General features: G+C 37.1%; 1 protein-coding gene and 1 non-coding gene across 2 annotated transcripts; one reads left to right on the forward strand and one right to left on the reverse strand.

The window, feature by feature from the left end:
* Positions 1 to 2043: 2043 nt before the first annotated feature.
* LOC131323088 (tricyclene synthase EBOS, chloroplastic-like) lies at positions 2044 to 7962 on the reverse strand. Its single transcript, XM_058354715.1, has 7 exons — positions 7661 to 7962; positions 6088 to 6370; positions 4781 to 5156; positions 4351 to 4569; positions 4038 to 4176; positions 3226 to 3483; positions 2044 to 2393 (listed from the first exon to the last, which is right to left on the reverse strand). Exons 1-7 carry the CDS (start codon positions 7892 to 7894, stop codon positions 2091 to 2093), a joined length of 1812 nt encoding a protein of 603 aa, XP_058210698.1. The 5' UTR covers positions 7895 to 7962; the 3' UTR covers positions 2044 to 2090.
* A 526-nt stretch (positions 7963 to 8488) lies between these two features.
* On the forward strand, positions 8489 to 8594 carry LOC131324959 (small nucleolar RNA snoR100). Its single transcript, XR_009199539.1, has one exon. It is a non-coding gene; the product is annotated as a small nucleolar RNA snoR100 (small nucleolar RNA).
* The last annotated feature ends 11614 nt before the right edge of the window (positions 8595 to 20208 follow it).

Consider the following 20208-nt stretch of genomic DNA (forward strand, 5'->3'; position numbering starts at 1 on the left):
GTTCTGAATGGTCCGGATTTTAATGAAACTTTTCCCTGAAAAAATTGAATTCTTTGCCGGAAAAATTTCATTAAATCTCAAACCGTTGCGATTGGCTCCGTAAACGAATATATTTTCTCTTAAACAATTATTATGAGGATTATGATTTTCGAGGTTCAGAATTCCCACTAGCGCTCCCATTTTGTTTCCATTGTTGTGAGAAAACAATCTGCTGCAACCCACCCCAAATTAGGACTATTTTGTACGTGATTGTGTGAGACCCACTTTGAAGTCTCGCACAAACGATTTGAAGTATTCAATAATTTTAAAATAATTTTTGATTGATCTTTAAAAAATTTAGCCCGATTGGATTTCTAAGTGATTTGTTTAATTCGTTCAATTTTTCATTCGGAATTTAGGACCCTGAACTCTAAAAGAGTCATGAACGAATTAGATCAGTTACTTACAAAAGTTCAATCAGGCTAAATGTTTTCTAGATCAATTGAATAATTATTCTAAAATTATTGAATGGTTCGGATCGTTTGTGAGAGACTTCTAAGTTGGTCCCACACAACCATGTACAAGAATGGTCCTAAATTGGGGTGGGTTGCAGCAGATTATTTTCTCACAACGGAGACAAAATGGGAGCGCTAGTGGTGAAATCTGGAGCGCGAAAATCATAATCCTTATTATCATCGACCGAAATTGATAATGGAGTTACGAAGAACATCCTCTTGCCTTTCTCGTTCTTTTTTCAACCAATGCGAGTATATTTATACTTTATAGGGAAGAGCGAAAAAAATCCAAGATCCTAGAATTCCCAGACCACAGAGAGGTTTATCGGATCTTTAACGTTGAGGTCCGCTTAAGGACTTCCTGAAAATTTTCGTCTCGACGAGAGGAATTGAAAAAGTAATTTTTTTTTAAATTTTTACCCAAATATTTTTGGAAATATCCACTTTTAAGCTAAAAAAAGTGCTTCCCAAAATATTTGGGTAAAAATAAAAATATTTGATTTTTGATTCTTCTTGTTGAGACGAATCAATGATTTACAAAAAAAATTGGCGCAAAACTAACAAATACGAAAAAAATTTGAATAAAGACAAAATTTACTTTTTGCTTAGTAGAACTCCACCAAATTCAAAATCCTAGAATTATTCAGGACGTGTACAAGGGAGCCTCGGACACTTGGTTATTAGAAAGGAGATGGCTTCTCATCAGTCCCCTGCACAATACAGTTTGTGTTTTGTAGGTCCACGTAGGATTCATATCAAGGGAATGACTTCGGTGTCCCCGGTCATTTTGGGGACACCGAAACTTTTGGCATAACAAAACCATTATGAGCATAACCAAAACCTATTATGAGCATAACCAAAACCATTATGAGCATAATAAAACCATAGCAAAGCATAACTTGTTTGTTATGCTTTGATTGGATTTGGTTATGCCTTGGGTGGTTTTTTGGATATTCCTTAGTTATACATTGTTTGGGTTCGGTTATGCTTGTAATGGGTTTTAGTTATGCCAATAATGGTGAAGTTATGCCAAAAATTACGGTGTCCCCAAAATGACCGGGGACACCATAGCATCATCCTCATATCAATATTCTAAATCATTCATTTTGCAGAATTTATCGAGAACCTTAAACGTGCCGAAATCACGTTGCGTTTGGAAGATTGAGCCCATATTGACATATATGGCCGAAACCGAAAAACCTGAAATAGCCCAAGATAAGGTAGGCGTTTTCGACATTGGCCAAAGTGAAAACTTCATTAATTTATCTTTTATAAGGGAAATGATTTTGTCATTCCTTTTTTTTGTTAACGTTACTTCCCTGCAAGTATATTTTTGGTGCAAAAATACAATTGCAGAGGAGCTAGTGGCGTTAAAAAAAAAGAGTAACAAAATCAGCAGCCTTTTATAATAGTATATAATAAAAATCAACATATCTTTTCCTTAATCTTGTCCAAACTGAAAACTTCATTAATTTATCAAATGAAGAAAACACATTTATTGTATAGAAGATCTAAAGACTCTCCAAATTAAGAAAGCAACTTCCAACTTTAATTTCTGTGCTCTCTTTTTTTAACTTGAGAACCATTGGCTAATAATTAACAAGACGTGGTAATGGGTTCAATTATCAGCGATGAGACCCAGTTCTTTGCTTGATTATCCGGAGCTCCAAGCCCATCTCCGTTCTGGTAACTGCATTGGGCCATTCGAGCAAAGTTAATAGCTGTTTCAATAAATGGTTTCTCAAATGGAGAATCAACTGCTACTCGTTCTTTGTTCATCTTCTTCCATGCCTCGTCAATCAATTTCCTTATGTGCTTTCGGGCTTCTTGTTCCGAAAGTCCTGTTTCGTGCATGTAACACACGATTGAGTTCGCGGATTCACCTCTCTCCAACTCGGCCTGTGGCACAAAGACAAATAAATGAGGGTGTCAAACTTATGAACTAATGAGCGTTTCCATGGGGTAGAACCTCCTGATCAGGGAATATAAGGTCATGATCTGAGTTCCTATAACTCTCGATTCTAAAACTTGCTAAATCTTTGATGGTTTGACAAACTTCTGATCAAACCTTGAATACCAAACACCGTTAAGATTAAAAACGGCTTTTCATGTAAATATTTTCCTTTTGAGGATATGATTTCCCGTCTTGCTCAACTGACTAATTCATGAGAATATTGGAGCTACCTAGGTTATAGATGGTGTAACCCCTTGATTTGAGCCTTTTGGTAGAATACTTGCCTATTCGTAGTTTTAGTTGAGTTAGAAAGTCATTGTTGAAAATCACCAAAATGCCAACACCAAAAGGTTTGCTACCTAAAGCTAAAACACATGCATCTAGCCCGATAAAGCAATTCATCCCCCAAAACCATTCCCTGTGGATCAATCTTGGACTTATCGAGTTATTGTGCAACCGATTACATAAGCCCTGCGCTTAGGACAACTGACCGGTGCTACCAAATGATCAGCAGGACACTCAGAAATACAAGGCGAAATACAAGGCACAGTGGTAAGCAGTGATTTCTCAAACTATTTTTGTGCTTATGAGGGCATTGTTCGGCGTGGAGGACTTGCTCTCCCTTTTGCAGGGGAGCATTATTTTGCATCGATGTACGTACTTCATTGGTCGAATTTCGCCGTGTTGTAATGTAGTTAGGCATTCAGACTTTGCGATTTTATTTTGAGAAATAAACTGTAGCAGAACAATGTACGAATGGGAAAATAGCTAGCATACCTTGGATGTGGCCAAGTCATTGCAAAGTCGAAAAATGAGGGATGGACATTCGATGAGAGGATGGTACGACTCCTTCTTCTCGAAGCACTCCAGAGCCTCTTCTGTAATAGTTTCGGTCAGCAAGAAGTAGGCATGAACTGATACAAGCATCATCGATGCCGAAACCAGTCCATTGTCCAGGTATGCCTTAAACGTTGGAGTCTCTTTTTCAAAACACCACTTTGCTTCCACCAAGATTGCTTTACAATAATCTACCCACTGTGGTACAGAGATAGTACTAATTATAAAATAAGCCACTGCAAATTTACAGAAACTACAATTTCTAAACCTCCCAAGTATAAATCTACTCCCTCCGTTCCCATTTAACGGTCCTTTGTTCTATTCTAACCAGATGAAAAATGAGTTATTTCTAAACCGGTATGTAAAATTTTTATATGTAATTAATATGGATCTTGTTTGATAGAGCTCAATTAGTTCTATTAGACACAATGTTTTCAAAATCACATATAAAACATGCATTTTACATTACGAGATACAAGAAATTGAAAAGTAGCACGAACTCTAAAAAAAAAACTGTTAAATGGGGACAGAGGGAATATATATTATAGGGCCTCTAGTTGTACGATAAATTAAAATTTTACCAAAGTCCAGTGAATGAGGTAACCTACGTAGTGACAAGTATGAGACTTACCGCTGGAACTGAAACTTCACATTTTCCTATTTTTCTACTACAATTTAAAAAGAAGAAGAAGTAGTACGTGTATACATACCGCTCTTTTGTGTGTGTGTGTGTGTGGTAAGTGTATACATACCGCTCTTGTTAAGTATGGAATGATGTTCACTCCTTTTTGTTTAAGAATTGTATAAGCCATTTCATTTGTGGTGTTGTAGAGAGCTAGGAAGCACAACTTCATGTAGTCGGGAAGGATTTCCACAGCCTTTACATCCCATCTACAAAATAACAAATTATCGAAAACTTCAAAGCCACAACTATTGGTCTTTTGCTTGCAAATTTGCAATGCAAGGACCATGTAAGATAACATTAATTTGACTAAGCATTGGAGCTTTCAAAACAGAGAAACATAAAATGAACCACATAGCCAAAGGTAAGGTTTTTTCACAAACCTGTCGACAGCCGCTGTAAAGAGTTGTAGTTCATCCAAGTATCCGTAGATGTCGTAGATATCATCAATGATGTTTATAAGTGATATCAATTTCGTTGAACTCTTTCGGCAGTCACTGAATTTAGGTTCAAAAACCATTCCCACACTAAAAAAAAAGCATTCCATCAGTCTGTCCCTTGTAAAACTCAACTTTTTCACCAAGTCTATATCCTCCCACCACCTGAAAAATAAGATAATAATGGAGGATGATTACTTCACAACACTTGTGATTGGACGTCGAACTAATGATCGATTAATACTTGATTAATGTCACATAATTAATACTGAAACCTGTCTCACTTAATATTCGATTTCCTTAAACTTTCGTACCTGAAATCTAAAATGTAAAGTGGAAGTCAAGCGTGGCTGCATTTGAGGGGGATCTCATTTACCTTGACATGTCTTTGAGCTCTCCTTGGAGTAATGATTGCACCATGTTGAAATCCAACTTAGCCATTTCAAGCAGCAAATGATTTGCATCATTTCTTTTACCATAAGCCTCTATATACCACCTAGCTTCAAGCCTAGACATCCTGTGGTGCAAAGGCATTTCCAGTGCATGATCTATTTGTTCCACAAGGTCTTTGTCCACCATCTTTCCCTTTACGCCATTCAGATGTTTGTTTGTGAATATTTTGGCCTCTTCCATAAGGTTTTCTCCCTCAAAAGAAAGATAAGAAGCTTCATACAGACTGAGCAATCCCTTGATGTCCTTGCGTAGATATTCCATGAAGTTTCCACTTTTGTCCTTGAATTTGTGAAACACATCTGCACAACATCACACAAATCCTATCTATTTATAGTTCTTTTTGATCGCGAATCCTATCTATTTATGCTATCCATATCTTCTATCTTGTTTCTGTTTAGTTTGTCCTTGCTTTCTATCTTCTCTTGAAGGGGAACGGTTGTATTTTTGGCTTTTTAACAATCTTGTTATGTTGTTTTGCGCAACAAAATAGTGAAAATGAACTATCTTTTATACGACCGTGCCCTATCATAAGGGAATCGACTAATATATCTATTTCAAAATGCAGTTCTTGTATGCTACTCATTCCTCATAATATTTTGAATCTTTTTTCAAAATATCCTTCTTGTATATGCTACTTGTTTTTCAATCAAATAATTATGAGATCAGAGTTTTTTTCAAACGATAAGTTGAAAAAACAAATTGAAATTTTTTTCAAAGACTTTGTTAGATTTTGTTTTTGAAAAGTGATAACTGGGGTGAAGTTTCGTGTCTCTAAAAAGTAAACTTCAAAGACAGAATATGGAAAGAACCTAATTTGTGCTCTCATTTCACAAAGAATAAAAGAATTACACCAATAGTTTTCTTACACATGCTTGAGACGATTTTAAAAATATTACTGTATGTGCTTTTTTAGAAAACAAAAGAACATAAAGACGATTTTCCGAAATTCTCAAAATTGTGTACTGTTAGTGAAAATAAAGACAATTTTTGTATTTTAAAAATAAAACTCAACCAAATCGAGTTTTAATTTTCAATCAATTGGGGTTAGTTATATGAATCTATTTTGTCCGTTAAACTTAGCTGTCACAGGCATCATGGTATGTGTTTGCCTTCATAATCAAAATCATGTCATAAAGACCTAGCTGAATTTTTTATGCGTTGGTTGTCAGTTACCCAATGTGAATCCTCTTTCATCTTTTAAATAATTAAATGAGAAGGATAAAAGAGAACCTTGAGAGGCCTCATAACCATGTTGTCTACAGAGCCTAAAGCAGAGAGCAGTGGCATGAACACTAATCTGCTGATCTGCCCTAAGATTAGTTCCATTTCCATTTACAGATAGAAATATTCTATCTAGTGCTCTCGTGATATCCTTTTGAAAGTGACGGCTCAGTCCCAACCGTTGGATATCATCTACTAGCTCCAGTATTGTCAATGAATTTACATCTGTATCCCCAATCATAGCCTTTATCTCCCCCTTCAGTTTCTTTGCCCTGTGCTTTTGTATTTCATCCTACAACAAATATTACAAGTAAAAACTGTTATAATTAGAAAAATTTATGCATAGAGCTGATCCTAAAAAAAAAACAGAGCAAAACTTATATATGGCAAATTACTACTCCCTATGTCTCATAAAGTTTGTCCCATTCGCAAAACGAGGACTTAAAAATAGTACATTTTCTGTAAAGAAAGTTTCAAAAAAATTTGAACAATTTATTAGATATCACTACGTTCTTTTAGTTTATTAAAAAAGTATGAATTTTTTCTCAAGAGAAATGCATTATTTTTTTACTTCCCCTTTTGCAGACCAGACAAATTTCATGGGACGGGGGCAGTATATTGGTACTTACATTTCAAGAAATTTTCACTTTGAACTCGGTAATTTGTATTTAATACCACTCTCCTATCTCTAGGGGCAGCACTACATACATCTAACAGTGTTCAGTTGAACACCCTAACCTTTCAACATTTACAGTACACGTGTAATGGGCATTGAGCTGTAAGTCTAACTCTGAACCTTTGGACACCCTATGTACATTCAAGCGCCACATACACTTCTTTTCTTTTCCTAGCTATGCGTTCTTTCTATTTCTCCTAGTGGGAAATTTTTCAGTGCCGGTTTTTACTAACAGTTAATGAAAACCGTTGTTATGGTGTTGTAATTTACTAACGGTAACACGAAAACCGTTGCTATAGTTCTGTTTCTAATAACGTTTTGTAAACCGTTACTATACACCATCTATAGCGACGGTTTTTTCAACCGTTGCGAAAAAAACCGTTGGGAGATCCTGAATTTCTTGTAGTGATCTCAATGTCATCTCTTGTTGGAATGTCGAATGCAACAATGCTTGCAGTTCGGATGACAAATTTTTGGGAGCACAATTTTGACTGTTCGAATTGTTATTAATTCTTTCTATATCAGACTATGACAAAAGATGACAAAAATACTAGGAGTACTATATTGTTGAAATAGAAACAAACAGAGCAAAGGTTCACAAGTGTAAAATTGAAAATGACGAAAGCGAAATACCTACTCAACTATGGACACAGAGACGGAGTCAGAATTTTACTTTAGTGGCGGCGAACCTGCATACTAGAAAAATTGGAAAGATGGACTATGATGTGAACATTTGTCAACTTTAGATAAAAATAGCATACGACAAACTATAATAAATGATGTTTCTCTTATGAACGTATCACAGCTCCTGGACATTATTTCTTTGACAAGCTGCATCCTTTATTCAACTATAATAAATGATGTTTGATTTTTCTTAATTTAAACCTCGTGTTTCGTAATACTCACGACATCTTGATTTTTCAAGGACTTGATGAAATCAGAATCCCAAGCAGTTGGCTGATAATTCGCAGATCGCCTCTGATAAATCTGCTGTGAATCTTGATCAGCCAATTCTGAGGATTGGATGCAGTACAATCTTGTACGAGCGCAGCGTACGGATTTTCGTGTGAGTTGCGGTGGAAGGCCAAGTTTTGATGAAGGAATCGATCGGATTGGCACGAAGAACAGATGGAGTGACATTTTTGCACCAATCAGTTTAATTTGTTGCAGAGTGATCTGCAAGCCCTATTAATTTATAGGCCAAGTACGATGGACCAAGGGAGGCTGCATGCCCCCAATTAATGCTAAACTGATTTTGTAAATTTTTTTTTGAACGGGATTTTGTAATTGATGATCAAGATTTTACTTGGGTACGTGCAACGCTAACAATCAAGTGAATCTCGACCGTTGATTCCAAAAATTCCGATGGATAAGTTTTTCGGTAAAACTTGTGAGACGCAAGGGTTTTTGTATATCGGACAATGGAGTCCAACAATCACAAAAGGTATCGATTTGGTACCGGCAGGTGTACCATTTTTTCTACTGAAATGGTATGTATCGGTACCATTGTATATTTTGGTACCGTTTTGAATTGACCGTAATATATATTTTATACTCACTCCGTCCCATATTCTTGGTCCTGTTTGCTATTTGGGAGTTCTAAAAAAATTTGCTATATCTTTTAATTTATAATATTTTTAATGTCAAATATTAATCTTGTTTGATAGATCTCAAATAATTTTACTAAACAAAGTTTTCAAAATTGTTAAAAAATTATAGATTGTAAGATATAGACAATGTTTTGTATGGTAATGTGCACATAAATTAAATTGGGTCTCTAGGCCTGCCCTCTTTGATGCTATTTGGCTTTGATTAGTGGGCATGGTTTCGCAACAAAACAGGTATAGCGGGGCCACTGTTTCAGTGGTATTATGAAAGCAACCACTTTGTGCTTATCGCCAAATATTAGGTTTGCCTCCAATCCTCTCCCACCCATACCCCCAATGATTGGGGACAACTTGGGTTCTGTCTGTTTGTGAGATATAGACAATTATTTGAGTGACACAAAAAAGTGAAACAGGACCAAGAATATGAGATGGATGAAGTACTTATGTATGTACAAAAAAAAAACCCCAAAAAACTAAAAGTAGGGGTATAAATTAAATTATAGCACTTTGATATATGTTAAAATTAGTTCTAATAACAAATTAAGATGATTAACATATTATAGACTCCAAATTTTGTTAAATTATCTTAAAATTTAAATATTTTTTATGCAAAAGAAAAAATACACAATTTTCTTTGTTTCGGTCGAGATTCCGGTACAAGCCCGGTATCATTTGGTACAGGCCGGTACGTCCGATATCAACCGGTACATGCCGGTATTTGGAGTGATACGAAATACCTACTTATGTGTATCGTTTTATGTCCGGTATGGTACAAAATTGACAACATTGTGAAAAGGTCAATAAACTTGGATGTGGTACAGGTCATGAAAGAAATCTTATAATAATGAAAGACAACCGAATATTCTTTTTGTAAAAGAAGATTGGTCCATGACCTTGGCTTAGTTCCGTTATAGAACGTGTTTAAGAACTTATTTTTTGTCTAATAATAAGGTATGTTCTACAAAAGGGTGAATAAGTACTTATTTTTTAAAAAGATAATTTTAAGCTCAAAAATTATGTGCTTATGCAAATAATTTTCCTATCAATATGGATCTTGCTTGATAAATCTCATTGAAATCTTTAATACGGTGCAAAAAAAATTGAAAAATTAATTTTTATTTACATTATTTTTGAGTTTGAAAATGTGAAATAAGCTGTTTATTTGGGCTTTGTGGAACAACCCATCTTATTTTTCTTTGAGAAGTTTCAAAATAAGTAATTATTTTTTAAGAAGGTTTCTGAAACGAGACCTTAGAAGTGTGTACTAATCATTACCATTGAAGTATCTTTATATTATGCAAGTGGAGTAGAGTACAGTTGGTATCTCCCTTATACTTTTATGTACATGGGTAGGGTTTGATTTCCGTAAGTACTTATTCCCCTCCCAAGATCCCTAAGATAGAGTAGATTAGGTTTAACGAATGAAAAAAAAAAAAAAATCCTATCCTTATTGGTTAGACAAAATACTCCTATAATTACCCAAAAAAGAAAAAAAAAAAAATACTCCTACTAGAAGTGGGGAACGCTTTTCAGTACTTTTTTATAAGTGCATTCTAAATTATTCTTTCAGTTTTTCTATTGTTGGAGTGGAGCACTGATAGACGATTTTTAAAATGTATTTTTGAGAAAGTGGACTGCAAAAATCATTTTCAAAAATCACAAACTAAGTGTGGTATGTTTGCAATGTACGGTTACCGACTCAATGCGAGTGCTTGCACATGGGTTTGTGCTTTTTTTCTTTTCTTAAGAAAGTCCCAAAAAATCATCAATGGAGTGCAGTTGGTGCCTCTCTTATACTCCTCTCATGCACATGGGTAGGTTCGATTTTCGTAAGCACCCATCTTCTTTTCCAAGTTCCTAGGATAGAGTAGATTAGGTTAAACAAATGGAAAAAAAAAAGTCCCAAAAAATCATAAAAACCATTTATGGTTGAATTTAATAGTCGTCTCAAAAGAGTTGATAGTACAGGTTGTGTATGTTATTCAATGGCGTAGCCAGAAATTCGCAGCAATGGGGGCACAATCCATACGCATGACTTTGTTGTGGTCAACATAAAATTATCTATTTCTTTTTTACGAACTTGACATTTTCTTTTGCACTATTTCTTTGAGACAGATTTGTATTTGAAAAGTGTTAAACTATCGGATAATCATAAAATAGCTATGAAGAAAAACATTTATAATTATATTATCTTGCAGATTAATTTAGGTTTGAACGAATCAGATTCAATGCAAAAGAGAGAGGTCTTATTGATAGATTGAAGAAGAAAACAAAAAAAAAGGAAGAAGATAAAAAGGAGCCCCGCTTGATTTGCATTTTGTGATAAAATAGTAATCCATAAATATAATTACATAAAAACATGGTGATTTAGAGGCAAAAAGTTCAGTTAATGGAGGCTTTGCTTGTGAGTAATTAACTATTTAGTGATTTGGTGACATTGTCAGGTGGTGCTCCAACATCTTTCTTCATCACATATTTATGCGAGAATCATACATTTAGTATTGAATCTCACGTGAATATGTTTTGGAGAAGAGCATTTGATCAGTATTGGAACACCATTTGGCGGTGCCCTCAATATTTTTTTCTTATTTTTGTTAAAAAAAACCCACACACACTCCGCCGCTGTTTTTATTGGTAATGCAAGTGCTTGCCAAAAATGGAACTTTAACGCTGACATTATGAGGTAGGGCTAGGTACTACTCAGTACTCAATAGAGAGGGGGGAATCAAAGAAGTGAGCGACGTACGGCAGAGTAATGAGCTATAGTATTAATTATTGGCAAGTGATTTTCGCACTCTTCAAATTGTCAACCGCGCTCGCCAAAAGTTAATAATTTGGATAGTACCTTCGAGTGCGGTTAACAATTTGAAGAGTATGAAAATTAATCTCCTATTTACTTATTGTATTATTGTTAGCTAATTAGGCTTTAGCTCTCCTGCATCTATGGCTCATTGTGGCTATACAGATTTAAAGACAAGAAAAATGGAAAGTGCTTCAGGCTATACATTGACAGATTTATTTAGAAATTTGAAAATACGAACAATGAAAAATATTTTAGTACTCTTTCCATTAAATAACATAAAAATGCCGAAAGCTCAAAATCAGATTGCGATTCCGCCAAACTAAGAGGCATTTCACCTAGCTAGTAGGAGACAAAAGCCCGCCAAAAAAGTAAGAACATTCATATCCTACAATGCGCGTAAAGATAAATGACAAAGAAACCCGGATAATATAAAGTTGTCTCAATCTTAAAAGATTTCGGCAAAGGACGCTTATAATTTGACAAACAGTAAAGCTATAGGGACCGACGGTCCCCATACCGAAATCGCACTGATCGCCGCATCGGCCATCTCCGGCCACCGGATGACTGATCCGAGCGTCCAAAAATTCTTAAAAAAAAAAACGTGGGGCCTACACACAAAAAAGAAGAAGAGGGGGCCTCTGTGTGTGTGTGTATATATATATATATACACACGAAAAATAGGGTATTTGGATCAAGTACCTTACATATATCGGATGCCGTTGATTCCCGCGTAAGCCCTCCTGTTTTTTTTTTTTTTTTTAAATTTTTAGATGGCTTGGATCAGCCGTCTGGTGGCCGGAAATGGCCCGACGCAGCCGTTGGTGCGATTTCGGAACGAAGACCGTCGGTCCCTATAGCTTTATAAAGGAGAGAGATAAGTAAATATACTCTTATCCTGCATAATGCTCTTATTTGATTAGTTATGCAATAGCCCTGAATCTGCGATGATCGATTTTGTTGATGCTTAAGCAATGTCCAAAAGTTTATCAAAGAGTATCAGTATCGGAAGACCAAAAAAATTGATATGTATCAAAAGTCCGCAGACCATTTAACGAATCTAAAGAGAGAATATTTGACGTACACTGCATCTTTTAAACAAACCTTAATTGATGTTATCCACTGGAAATGTTGGAATAGATATCCGAGTAATTAAACAAATTGACAATCGTGAAATGCATAAAATCATTTTTGGAGCTGATGCTCTTCTTTTTGTCACCATTCTTCTATATAAATTAATAAAAACTTGAACTCGAAGGATAGATCAGAGAGGTTCCCATTTAGAAAATCAAGAAAGATGAAATGCCAGAAAGCATCAGCTGGGTGGACTATTGGATATGGAACATAGAACTACCGGGTGAAGGAGAGAAACCTGGGATCGGGTCTCGTCTGCTATGATCTCCCCAATCAAAAATCTCGGATTTGTGACCGAAAGAGAGTTGTTGTTGGGATTTAGAAATGAAATTCATCTCAATGTTTCCCGCTAAGAATTAGATTTGCTTCGATGTGGCTATGAAAACCTTCCTACTTAGAACAAGTAATTGTCGTTTTTTTTTATTTTTTATGATCAGCAACAAGTTAATCCCAGTGTTTATTTTGGAAGTCATTGGTCATATGTTTAGGCAAGTTTTGACATTCCCAGTCTGTTTTGGGGATTTGGATGTTTTCTTGTTTATGATGTATGTTTTTCAGTTGGTGTCTCGCCAATTTTCCTCTTAGAAAGTGGGTGGCATATGATTGTGTAAACACCATAATTTGAACCTATTAATTATCCTTAATTTGTAGCCTTGAGGCTCCTCGATACTGAAACAAAATCAAAACAGGACTTAGCTAAAGTTTGAATGATGTTTCTTGGTCTTTTTCAAAACTAAAACCCCCCTTTTTTTTTGACACCCTGAGGGTAAAACGGTTACACATTTCAGCGTATAAAATATTTTTGAATGAAACCAATTGGTTTAGAAAGAGGACTCAACCAGCATTCCAACACTTCAAAAAACACACAAAATCAAGTTCGGAAGTGCTTGTGGCGCCCCTCTAAAGTTGGGCAACCACTCTTGAGCGCTCAGAACCACTCTTGAGCGCTCAGGACTTTAAAAAGACCACTGGAAGCACTCCCGAGCGCTCAAAAATGATGGTCCTGAGCGCTCGGGAGCTCTGACAGGCCAATAGATGATGAGCTTGACCTCTGACCATGGCTTTTTTAGATTTTTCAGTCTATTCAAACCTGCAGTTCAAACTTGCATGTACCAGAGGCCTGCCTAGCCAATAGGAAGAACAATCATCCCATCCTCCCCCCAAAACTATTTTTCATTTTATTTTCTTTTAATTTTCAAATTTCAAACATTTTCTCCCCTCCCCTATATATACCCCATGTTCTATCTCACAAGGGGGCCACAAAAATTCTCCTTACTCTCCCCTATTTTGCTGTCAACCTTAGCCTTCAAATCCACTCTCAAAACATTTTCAAACTTTCATTTTCAAAACAATTTTCAAAAAAAATCTAGAAAAATCCCAACAAAAATCCAGGAGTCTTAAGCAAATCTAAGACTTCATTTTCATATTATATCAACCCATTTTCAACCGTCAAATCCATCCAAGAAGTCAAGTTCAAGCCAAGAAAACGTATAAACTTGGTTTTTCCAAGTTATTCCACTTCTGAGAGAGATCAAGGGCTTGTCCCAGTTTCTTATACTTGTTGTAAGTTCTTTTGATCTTAGTTTAACAAAAAGAGCAAGAGGAACACAAATTTTTTTTTTTTTTGGGCTCATTCTTGAGTGCTCGGGACCATTCCTGAGCGCTCAAGAGTGCTGAGATACCCCAAAAAATCACCTTTTTCCATTATTTGTTTTATTTAAGATGTTTTAGTAGATATTGGGTGTGCAATGGTCCATCCAGAGCCCACTTAGGTTTATTTTCTATTTGCAAGGAAGCAACAGTTGGGTATACAAGACCTGTTCTTGTTTGTTTGAGTTTGATGCTGAGCAAACCTGCCTAAATGTTATTCTAATCCATCTAGCATGTGTTTGTATATTCTGTCTACTGCCAAAAAGCGCTAAGTTCTGTTTTGCAGGGGAAAGATGGTCCTGAGCGCTCGGGACCACTCTTGAGTGCTCAGGAGTGCTTTCAATGGCATTTTTTTTTAATTTTCTGCACTTATTTACTATGCATCATGTCATCGTTGCATCCTATACACTTGCACAAGTATACGCTTTTACTTGTTATGCCTATAAATTCGTGATATCTGCTTTTTATGAAACAAAATGTTTTTAACAAAATCCCACAAATTTTGAGTAGAGACCGACCTCATGTCGGGCAAGAGAGGTGCCATAAAACCCTTCTTATTTCGTAACATGGCTTCCGAACCCAAAACAATATCTGGTTTTCAATTTCAAACAATCGTTTTCAATCAAAACGGTTTCTCGGATGGCGAACCTTAAATCCGGGTGGCGACTCTTCAATATTTCAAATTCAAAACTTTATTTTTCGGGTCGCCCTGATCCACCTGGGGTTGTGGTAGCCCACAGTGGCGACTCCGCTGGGGACAATTTAATCAATACTTAGAGTTTATATACACTTGTGAACAATCTTTGCAAAGTCTGTCAAAAACAATGACCCTTTATGCTCGTTGAAGGAAGGAAATGGTGATTCTAACAAGATTTCTATTCGGCCGTTCCGACTTGAGACTTTCTGATTGGTTACTTGTGTATTTTTCTCTAAGTATTAATTAAATCAAGAGAGTCAAGCTTGAAAAATGTTTGTGAGATTTTCAAAATATTTTGTTTCATTGTCTATCTTTTGTATATATATTCTGTTCAACCTCGCTGTTGTGTTCTGGCAATCCTGCCCGGCTTGCCAGTGACAAGGAATCCTGGAATGCTCAGCAACCCTCGACCGTGATGAGTCATCCTTGCTATTTGTACCGCTGTTGGGTGTACGCTCAACAGTGGGAGGCACACCTTGACTCTAGTCCGGGGAACCCCTTTTAAACCAAAATCGGCCTTCATACGTGTGTAGAAAGCAATAGAACCTTCCAAATTAGGATAGGAACCCGCAGGGTAGGATTATGTGCTATATCCTGCCTACATGTTAATTCTTTCTACATCTCACAATGCATCTCATCATGTCATGCCATCATGCTGTCTGTTCAATTTCAAGTCATGTGCTCTTTAGGCTTGCTTGCTCGGTGTATAGAAGGTTGCCGAGACTCGATGCAGAGTCGTGCACCCCAATGTACGTTGTCTAAACTATATGAGTCCTTAGAACAATGAGATTTTGGGAAATAAAACATAATAAGTCATTGACTAACACCTAATCAAAAATTCAATGGAGAATAAGGAATAACATGGAAACGATGTTGTGATGTCACGTCACTTGCACCATTTTGGCTAATGGCACCATGCCACTGACGCCACTCTAGTTATGGTATCATGTTGTCCATTCTAAGCTATTCCGAGTTCAAAATTGAAATTTTGAATGAGGACTAGTTGAATACTTAGTTCATTTTGACATCTCTTGGAATTTGTCGTTCTAAACAAAGGATACACCCTAAAAGAAATTCTGAGGAATGAGGCAACCTTCGAAAGACCGTGACCATGTCCCACTTGCACATTGCACCTTATATCTTATGCTATCCATTTGCTTTCGTGTCACGTAAAGAACTCTTAGACTCGCTAGCGTGGCTTGTCTAGGATTGCCTGGACTGATGAAGAGTCATGCTTTTTAAAGACACGTTGTTAAAATTAATTAGTCCTTAGAATGATGAGGTTTCGGGGATATCAAAATTCATTAAGCCTTCAATATATTTTTCAATCAAGGATTCAATGGAGATTAACGAAACAATTAGGTTACAATGTTGTGATACCCACACCATCTAGGTTATAATTTGAAGACACTTACACCGCTTAGGCTAATGGCGCCACGCCACCTATGTTGCCCCGGTTACGGTATCATGTCATTTACGTCGAACGGTTTTAAAAAAAACCAAAACAAAAACTCCAGGTGAAAAATATTAAGGACTTAATTTGTCTTGATATCTTCCAAGTCTTGTCGTTCTAAACAAAGATACAGATTCAAAAGAATCTCTGAGGACTAAGGTAGTCCTTTACAGGTTGTCATTTCTTGAGTCAGGGTCTATGAGACCATAAATTTGTGGAGTTTGGGATAACTCCAGTGTTCGCCGTGCCCGAACGGCTCCCTCTAGTTCAATCTAGGCTTAAGTGCATCTTCCAGTAGTCTTATTGCTCTGTCTCGGATGGTCTTTCATAAGGAGATTGACTCTGATTCCTAACGAATGGAATTTAACCTACCTGACGCGACCTAACTGTGGTTATTGGAACTATCTGTGCCATGTCGGCGCATAGGCTTCTTAAAAGTCCGATTCCTCTAGTCGACGATGATGATACATGAACAACAATTCTTTTATTCATACACATTCTTTTCCAAACAAACACAGTAGGAGCACATTCTGAGTTCGCTTTTTGCTTTACTATCAGTACTGGGCCACCCAACCTACACAAAGTCATACCACTTTAAATGGCAGGGCAAACAGAGTTGGTTGAGCTGAAAAAGACTATAGAGGAAATGAGTCAGAAAATGGACAAGCAGATGACTCTATTGTAAAGGCTGGTTAACCTTTTCACCTCCATAGTCCCAAATCCAGATCTGGGACTGAATGCTGATGATGCAAAGATCGAAGAACCTCCACAAATCTACCACTATCCTATGGTCAGAATCAAGCCATGCTTAAAAGTGAAGCTCTCGGACATGTTCAAAGACTTGGTTGAATTTTATGACACTAAGACTCACTCAAAAGAGGATATTGGATCCCTGTTTGAAACTAGTGCCGAAAGGGAAGACACGCACATCGATGAGATCAACCCTAAAAGCAAAAGAATGCATTCCATTGATAGCATAACGCTATACAGTTGCGAAGCAAGCAAAGCTTTCGTCAAAGGCCGACTCGGCTGCTTTGCCACAACCTAACTGTTGAAAAAGGTTGAATTACCCCGAGCGTAGGGCTAGGTCGTTGTCAACATAAATACCGGAAAGTCCGGGATCGTACCCACAGAGATAATCTTTATAGCTAATTCGGATTGTAGATGTAATGTTTTTCGGCGTTTAGACGACCAACTTATGATTTTACTTTGAAAGGTGGAAAATACTCTTATGAAAAGACTAGAAAATGAGTTTTAACTAGATTAAACAAGCGGCAAGGCGTTAGAGTAACTAATGCCCGTAACTTAAGTCATCTAACCATTCTCAACAAAAACTCGATTGAATTGCGCGGCATGGGCTATCAACTGGAAGATTTAGCTATGGAACCGATAAAGACTAGAAGTGTAGTATGGAAAACAAGTGAGTTCTTTTGTTCTTTTGGCAAACACAAACCGAGACATCGCTTTGGAACCATGTGAGCAAGCACATGATCACCAGAGATTAACATCGGTAAGTTTTGCTACATAAAAGGCGAACCCTTCTCATTTTACAAGCCAAACTCAAGCCATGAGTTGAGAAAGGCAAGATAAACATAAGTCACGAGGTGTTAATCACCCCATGGCCAAGCCTAAAAGACTACTTAACCATACTAGAAAGATGAAGCTTGCAAGGAAATTGAGACATTAGATTTAACCGATAAAAATGAAAACAAACTTGATATATATGAAGATCCAACAAGTAGCTATAACATTAATACTTGACAAAATAACAAACTAATTAAACTTACTTGAGTACTTGAAGGAAATAGCTAAGAAAGCTTGAGAGCAACAATGGAGATTTCCTAGAAAGCAAAAGAAAAAAACTTATGCCTAAAAAAGACTAGAAATGGCCATCCTTCTATAAAAGGCATACAAGCCTATTTATAGGGATCTAAAGTTAAGTTACAAAGGACCAAAAAGTCCCAAAAATATTTCATAAGTGGAAACTTTCCATAAATGGAAGGTTGAAAAAGGTAACAAAAATCTGCAGATTTTTCCAGACAGTACCGGTATTGGGCAACTCCCAGTACCAGTACCAGGCTTCAACGTGCTGAAAAAATGATCTCTGGACACCTAGTACCGGTACTCGCTTGACAGATTTTTTGGGTAACTTCACGGGCTCACTCTGGACACTCCCAAACTCGAATTTGGGTGTTCTTTAGACCGTTGGAAAGTTTGTCGAGTCTACTTTCTAACCCAAGTGGTTTGGATCAAAAGTAGTTTGTACATCAAAAGTTATGATGATTCTACCCTCAGTTGGTCGGAAGGTGAATTGCTTTGGTAAAATCCTCATTTTTTCTTCAATTCCCTTGACCCTTGGGCGACCCAAGCAACCTCCAAACAATCTTTTCATGCACCACAACGGGGTGGCACGTGGCCTTGAGTACTTAGCTGCACCCGGAGCATTCCTTGGCGTTCAAACGCGCCTTATTTATATGAATTACCTAAAAACACTAAAAATACACCTTACGTGCAATATCGCACAAAAACGACAACATATATGTACAAACACAATATACTAGAGGACTTAAGCACCAAGAATATGCATTATTGGGTGCTTATCACCGGCACCACCATGAACCCTCAACCCAATTGCAAAATCCAACCATGGATCTTTTCCCCTGTACCTTTATCCTCGATTTATGAGAAGCTCCTCGAAGCTGGCCTCATCAAGCCGCTCCCTCCAACTCCTGCACCTCAAAAGCTCTCAGCGTCCCACAACCCATATGCCTACTGTGCTTTCCACCAATATACTAGCCATTCCACCAATAACTGCTTCCGTTTCCGCCACAAAATCCAAGATCTCATCGATAATGGAACCATCCCACCTCAACTTTCAAACCCAAACACTATTATAAACCCTCTCCCAAAGCACCCGCAAAACCTTCGTGTCAACCTCATTAATCCCAACCCAACCTCATGCGACCCTAGCCAATACATCATACCTGCAACCAAACCGAAACCCCCCATCAATAAACTTGAGGAAGTCTGGATTTGCATCATTGAGAACATAGACCGGGTATGGGAGTCAACACCTGATGGGTGGCAATTGCTTGGGGAAAACTATCCTCTGATCTTTAAGGAGTTCAAGGCTGGACCGACTAGTGAATCGATGAGACATGGCTCGTTTGGACTACTTCTGAGCAACTAAACCATCAACGGGATCTTGAAAGGCATAAAAATCCATCACCACCAGTGCATTATTGACAATTGGCTGCCAGAACCCATTGTTTCAACTCATGATAAGCTCGATACTTCAATAATAAGCTCGAAGCCAAAACAGAATCTGAGGGTGGATCAAAATCCGAATGATACCCGAGATAGTGAGAAAGGACCAGAACAGACAAAAGGCCAAGATGGGACTTTTGAAAGGGCAGTGGCAACAAAGGACCATAATTGCAATGAAGTCAATCCATGAATGGAATCTCTCATGAGTTGGGAAAATTTCTGAGTTTCAAGTCGAGTCTTTGTCTTTGAATTTCGAGTCAGTTTATACCTCGAGTCTTTCATGCTTTTGTGTCTGTATGCTTTCAAATTCAAGTCAAAGAAGAAAAACCAAAAAGAGAGTCAGTTTTGTAAGCCCGAACTACGTTATGACTTGATTTCTTTGCAAGAAGGATACATAGGCAGCCTCATCCTGAGGCCCGGTTATGTTCATTCGATTCGATTCCAAAATTTGGTCACAATCTTGCAAGTCAATCCTTCGTGGGTCGATCCCATCTTTTGAAATCAACGTCAAGCCTCTTTTATCGAAATTCTGATAATAAACTTGTGTTTTGTGATAATCCCTTAATTTGAAATTGTTTTTCACCATCAATTGAGAAATCGAAACATGAGATGGTTGTCAATTGAACCTTCGCCTTTGCAAGAAGGAGAATTTCATGGGACGACTTCCTGACACCGTCGAGAAGCAACACCCTAGCCCAAGAAAAAGCTCGCTAGATCAAAACCTCAAAATGTGATCTAGGCAAAAGTTAGAGCATATAAATCTCTTAACTTGCATCTAGGATCCAATTATCAAGTTGTGCAATTCAAAATGAAGAAAGACATTTTTTTCTTTTATCATCGGTGATA

Source organism: Rhododendron vialii, chromosome 4a, assembly GCF_030253575.1.
Source record: "Rhododendron vialii isolate Sample 1 chromosome 4a, ASM3025357v1".
Lineage (NCBI taxonomy): Eukaryota > Viridiplantae > Streptophyta > Magnoliopsida > Ericales > Ericaceae > Rhododendron > Rhododendron vialii.

Bases quoted from the DNA above. Each gene is read 5' to 3' on its own strand.
- LOC131323088 (XM_058354715.1), bottom strand. From the start codon at position 7,894: ATGTCACTCCATCTGTTCTTCGTGCCAATCCGATCGATTCCTTCATCA. The intron at 6,371-7,660 runs GTGAGTATTACG...TATTTGTTGTAG, and splicing joins CCTTGAAAAATCAAGATGTC to GATGAAATACAAAAGCACAG. The intron at 4,570-4,780 runs GTAAATGAGATC...CTTATTTTTCAG, and splicing joins GAGCTCAAAGACATGTCAAG to GTGGTGGGAGGATATAGACT.